The sequence below is a fragment of the Parus major genome, chromosome 2 (genome assembly GCF_001522545.3).
Source record: "Parus major isolate Abel chromosome 2, Parus_major1.1, whole genome shotgun sequence".
Taxonomy (NCBI): Eukaryota; Metazoa; Chordata; class Aves; order Passeriformes; family Paridae; genus Parus; species Parus major.
Window position 1 is genome coordinate 145,627,563 of NC_031769.1, and position 6,159 is coordinate 145,633,721.

Sequence of the window (6,159 nt, forward strand, 5' to 3'; positions counted from 1 at the left end):
CAAGTCCTTCCAGTACAGACTCAAGCCCCAACCCAGTGTGCAAACAAAGAGTACAGATTATTGCTATTTACATACCAGTTGTTTACCTGACTCTATCCTTTCAGACCTGCTTATTTTCTCAGACTGGGTATTTGTCTGCAACATTTCCTGAGATAAATCTATGCAACTATAAGTTTAAAAAAATATTACAGTTGTCCCTGGATGAGTTTTTGAAAGGTGTACACCACTGTTCAATACTAGTTTAAAAATAAATAAATAAAAAAAAAGACTGCCAGAGAAATCATCTTACAGCGGAGAGGAAACTTTTGAGCTCCATAGAGTGATTTCACCAGACCTTTCTGTCTGAAACACATTTTGGTTGTGCAGATGATTTGCACAGGATAAATCCATTACAGTCATTTCAAGATGACTGACACTAGTGGTTTAATCTCTCCAAATTCTACAAAGTGATGAGAAATAGTCTCTGATCCCTTCAGGGCCTCTGCTGCAAACTTCAGGGGGAGGACTCTCCAGTGGATTCCCCTCAAAACTGCGTGAGCAGTAGTTGTATCCCCAGTCCAGGTTCACCAGCTCCCCAGAGGTTGCTGGAAGGGACCATAGATGGTTGTTTCCCAACCAAAGCGTGTGCAGATTCCTTAGAAGGCAGACATCCTCAGGAAGGCTCTCCAGTGAGTTAAAGAGCAATAGCAACATTTCCAGTTTCTGCAGATGCCGAATGCTGGAGGGGATGGTATCTATTTTATTGTCACTCACATCCAGAAAGGCGAGGCTCCTCAGCTGGCAGAGGGGTGCAGGCAACTCAGTGAGGCTGTTGTTGGCAAGGTGGAGGCTGTGCAACCTTTGGAGTGCCCCCATCTCTGTGGGCAGCAAGCTCAGGCTGTTGTTGCTCAGAGTGAGCCTCTCCAAGCAACTCAAAGTGCCAATTTCAGTAGGGATTTTCTTCAATTTGTTGGAGTCCACATAGAGGCAGGTGAGGTTCCTCAGATGGCCGATCTCCTGGGGAAGGAGCTCCATCCTGTACCTCAGGCAGCTCTCTTGTTCTGGGCTCATCTCCAGCACCTGCAGCTGGTCCAAGCCAAAGACCTGTATGGGGACTGACAGCAGCTCTCTGCCAGAAATCTTGAGTTTCTTCTTCCCTTCATATTTTGAATCGTGCTCTGTAAGGTACCTCCAGAGTGGATCAGGACCTGGACAAGGACGTCTGGGAGAGGTGACTGCAACCATATCCCACCAGAACAGTGGCTGGTTGAACAGAGAGTGTCACTCAATTACTTGCATGCACCACCTCTGAGGGTTTTGGTGGATTGAGGTTCTCTGTCAGCTTTGTGCTCTGCTGGACACGTTACCAACACACATGCAGAGTGTCTGAGTTGCTCAGATACATCCCACTGAGTAAACATTTGGTATTCTCACACAATCAGGTGTTTCCCCTCCTGCTCTGCACAGCACACAAACCCAGCTCCTGGGCTGTGACATGGCCTCTCCCAGCTGCAACCAGTGAGCAGTGGTCAGACAGAAAACTGCCTCTGCTTTTCAGCAGATGTGTTCAAATCTCTGCTTGTGTGTAACTCTCTCCTTCTGGAAGCATCAAGGTTGCCTTTGCCTGAAGAATTCACATTGATTGGGCTTGCAATGGAAGAAGCAAGGCAGAGTAGATAAGGCACGTGGTAAATGGGACAAGAACATGGTGAATGGGACAAGAACATAGTAAATTGCACAAGAAGAAGACAGAGTAAGAACTGGTGGACTGGGAACCATGAACATGACCTGTCATCAGGTCAGTCTGTGCCTTTAATATTTGGCAAACACAATAAAGGATCAGTTTTGAAATCTGAAGGTCCTCACTGCTGCTAAGTGAGTGAACATCTACACCATGGAGATACCATTTTTCTTGTGTTGTACTTGTTCTAGCATATTTAAAAGCAGGCTTTTATTCCTTGCTGTCAAAGGTTTTGTAGATGTGTAAAATGCCAGTTTTATCCCAAGCCACTCAGCACAGCATGTGATGTAGAGAGCAAGGCATTTTTCTGGAAGGAGAAAATTGTGGGTTTGAAGCCTCAGGCTGAGAAAGCTGACCTCTTTTACTTCATCCTCTAATCCTTAAGCCTTTCAACTTAAAAACTGCTTAGGACAGCCATTTCAAATACTTCTTAAGGAGAGAGGTCTGCACAGCAGCCCACAGGCCATTATAGGTAGCAGACAATGTGTTAGAGGTGTAGTCTAAGTGGGTCTACCAGGTCGGGTCTTGTGGTCAGGTTTTGCACATCAGCTTTGCTTTCCCAGCCTCCTCAGTACTGATCATCTCAGGCCAGGATGGTCCTGAATTTGTTGAAACCTGTGTTCCAGCACCAGGGGAGTGTATGACTGCACAGGTGAGGGGTGAGTGGTAGTAGCTGTCTATTCAGATGATGCTGGCAAGAGAATTTGGGGATTCTTGTTCTCTTTCTTACATTATAGATTCTAGTGCTTTTCAATTGGTTTTCACCCTGAAATTCACATTTTAAGGTCTGCCATATATCAGATGTCACCCTTGACTTGGATTCAGAGTGCAAATATCAAAATCATATTGAAATCAAGCCCTGGATTTCTTTCAGATAAATTTTCAGTATCTGTAAGAGAAAACCACATCACTTGCCTGTGAGGCTGTTTAGGCATTTTAGGCTCCTGGGATAGAATCACAGAATTCTGTGGGTTGGAAGAGACCTTAAATATCATCTAGTTCCAACCCCTTTGCCATGGGTAGGGATGCCATCCACTAGACCAGATTACTCAGGTCCCCATCCAACCTGGCGTTGAAACCTTCCAGGGATGGATTTTACATGAAAAAGATTCAGCAGAACTTGAAGGAGTCTAATTATTTTTCATAAGCATGAATGGGTGCAATAACTTAGAAATATCTGTACATCAGATACAAGTACAGCAGCCAAGGAAAAGTGAGATTTTCACTTGCAGAGGAAAGTTGTTTTCCAACAGGCCTCACAAATAACTGTAAAAATAAGACTCAACTCCCATCAAGAAGGTGCTGAAGAAGTTATTGCACTGACAATAATTTCAGACTTGGGTGAAAACCATCCCCCACATTGCTAAGGGGAAAAATGTGTCTCTAAGAACACATTGTCAAATACATCTGTCCTGTGAAATAAACCAAATTGCTGTATATGCTGCCTTCTGTTTGAACATGCTTTTCTCTTCAAATCCAAACCTGAGTCTTTCAGACAGCATGTCATGCAGAGACAAAGCTATGGTCAGAAAGAAGTTTCTGTTGTTTTTGGCACCGTTCTCTTGCTGCACTTTTTCAAACCTGGAGTTTGACCCTGTGTTTTCCTTTATGAAAGTGGCAGGTTCTTCTCTGCTCCATCTTGCAGGACATCCTTTTTTCTGATGCTGATAGGAATATTGAGAGTGTGATTCATGCTCCTAATCGTCCCCTTGTGCTTTCTGCAAAAAGTTCATGTCACAAATTGTAAAGTAGCAAGAAGGAACCTATATTTTCAACACATAATCCCCTAGAGACTCAGCAGGCCTGTCTCATTCTTCATTGAGACAAACTTCAACAATGTTGCCAGCATCAATATTGTGGAGGCAAGCCCTGCAAGGTATTCAGACATTAACCCTTAAAACAAAAATCTGATTTGTAAAGCAACTACCAAAAGCAGTCTCCTCTTCATGACATCTTCATACTTTTCTAAGCAATTGTTCCCATTTCACAAGTCAGAAGACAAGTATTGACACTGGTCAACAGCCGACTGAACATGAGCCAGCAATGTGCCCTGGTGGCCAAGAAGGCCAATGGCCCCTGGCCTGGATCAGGAATGATGTGACCAGCAGGAGCAGGGAGCTCATTCTCCCCCTGTACTCTGCACTGGTGAGGGCACACCTGAGTGCTGTGTCCAGTTCTGGCCCCTCAGTTCAGGAAGGACGTTGGGACTCTTGAGTGCATCCAGGGGAGGCAACGAGGCTGGTGAGGGGCTGGGAACACAAACGCTGAGAGGAACAGCTGAGGGAGCTGGCGTTGTTTAGCTTGGAGAAAAGAAGGTGACATTACCACGCTCTACAACTTCCTGAAAAGTGGCTGTAGGCAGGTGGGGGTTGGTCTCTTTCACCAGGCAGCAACTGACAGAACGAGCGGACACAGCCTCAAGCTGTGCCAAGGGAAATAAAGGTTGGATATTAGGAAAAAGTTCTTTATGGAAAAGGTGATGAAGCACTGGAATGGTTTGGCCAGGGAGGTGGTGGAGTCACCATCTTTGGATGTGTTTAAAAAAAGACTGGATGTGGCACTTGGTGCCTTGTTCCAGTTGAGATGTTAGGGCTGGGTTGGACTCGATGATCTTGGAGGTCTCTTCCAACCTTGTGATTGTGTGTGTGATCTACTATGTATGTGACTTTCAGGTTTAAACCAATTCAAGAAAATTAAGCAGGCTTCTTCTTGATTCAGCTTCACCATTTACCAAGGTGTTGAAAGAAAAATCCAAACCCTGATGGACCCATATTGCCCTAAAGGTCTCAGCTACCAAATTTAGTATGTAGGAGGCAACTAGCTGGCTGATAAAGAGACTCTTCCTCCAGCAGCTCTGCAGAAGCATCAGCAAGGAGGAGTCTTGGTCTCTGGTGGATGCTTACCCTTGCACAGGGCTGCAGACTGGGGCAAGAGCCTGCCTTTAACTCCAGACTGGCTTTATCCCTATGCTGCTCTTCCTGACATGCCATGGAGAAGCCACCTTAACCCTCATCAGCACTGGGCTTCAGCTCACAGAGGCTGAGAGGGGATTTTTTTTCAGTGTGTGTTGTAACTATTGAGTTAATGCAGTAATTTAAGAAAGTTTTCATTGCCCAAGAACAGTACAAGTTCCTGCTATAACTTTGCCTCTCTTGCCCTGAGCAGCCTGGCTGCTGGTCACAGGGCACCTGACCTGCCATCACCTGTAACATGAATATCCTCACACCAGCTCAGGGGGGATGTGAGTTACTGATGGTGGAAGATAAAGACAACTACAAGATTCCTTTTCCATGGAGATGTAGTTAATGTAGGCAACACGGCCCAGGGTGCTGAAGCTGAATGCTTCAGGATAAATCTAATGGATCTCCAGGCTCTACAGCTCTCATTGGAGCCACCAAAGCACAGGTGCCACAGCTTGACTCCTTAAGGTCAAAGAGCTGGACTTTAATTATCCTTGTGGGTGCCTTCCAACTATGGATATCCTACGGTTCTATGTTGTGTGATTCTGAATCTCACTGTGAGAGCCTGTGCATGGGATTGAGGTACCCAGACATTTTACATTATTTGATGTGCTCTCCCCTGGGGTCACCCACTGAAGCTCTGGAAAGGCTCTCCTAGGTCCTACATCTTACCTGCCAGTCCCTGTCAGTGTCTCTGGCCCCATATATTGTGGATAGTGACACCCAGCCATTCCTAGGCACCAAGTCCTGCTCCAGAAGCTGTCAAATGCAATATTTAACAGGGTAGAGCATGGCCAGTTTCCACATTAAAAGACTGAACCAACAGAAGACTCTATTTTAGCTTTCTAAAAAATACATAATTTTTAAACTTTTTTTTTTGTTTTCATAATTGCCCAGCATGTAAAATCTGTGTTTGTCTCCTAACCAGTTCTGTGGTCAGAGCACAGAGTTTGGGCTTAGCTGCCACAGTATTTTTATTGTCTCTCTGGAAAGAAAAAACCCCCACAGGCATTTGATACAGATTCTAAGAAGCAGCTAATTCAAAACTGTTTAGAAAACAAGTAGAAATTGTTAAATAATTTAACAGAAAAAAATATTTTCCCCAAATGATTCCATTGCTTTGTTCTGTCTTTGTAATTTGTTTATTTGACAAGCAAAAAAATGAATGAAATAATGGTCTGTTTGCTATAATTACAGTAATTTACACATGACTTAAAAAAGAGGAAATAAAGAGGAACTGACAATGATGCCACAAATCCCATGTGTACCTTTTAAAAATTTGAATAATATATTGTCTGTCTCTCTAATGCAATTTTAGCAGTACACTGCCACAAGGCCAAAACAAAATCTAACAAAAAATCAGCCTGTTCCCAGTGAACAGACTGCATGGTGATTTACCACACACTTGGTCACATAGACAGGAACACTGAGATGCCAAAGCCACAACTTTCCCTTACCAAGGGGTGGTTAGGAAAGAGC

General features: G+C 44.3%; 1 protein-coding gene across 1 annotated transcript; it reads right to left on the minus strand.

Moving 5' to 3' along the window:
• Positions 1-423: 423 nt before the first annotated feature.
• LOC107214870 (leucine-rich repeat protein lrrA-like) lies at positions 424-1,224 on the minus strand. Its single transcript, XM_015650633.3, has one exon. It carries the CDS (start codon positions 1,222-1,224, stop codon positions 424-426), a length of 801 nt encoding a protein of 266 aa, XP_015506119.1.
• Positions 1,225-6,159: the final 4,935 nt, after the last annotated feature.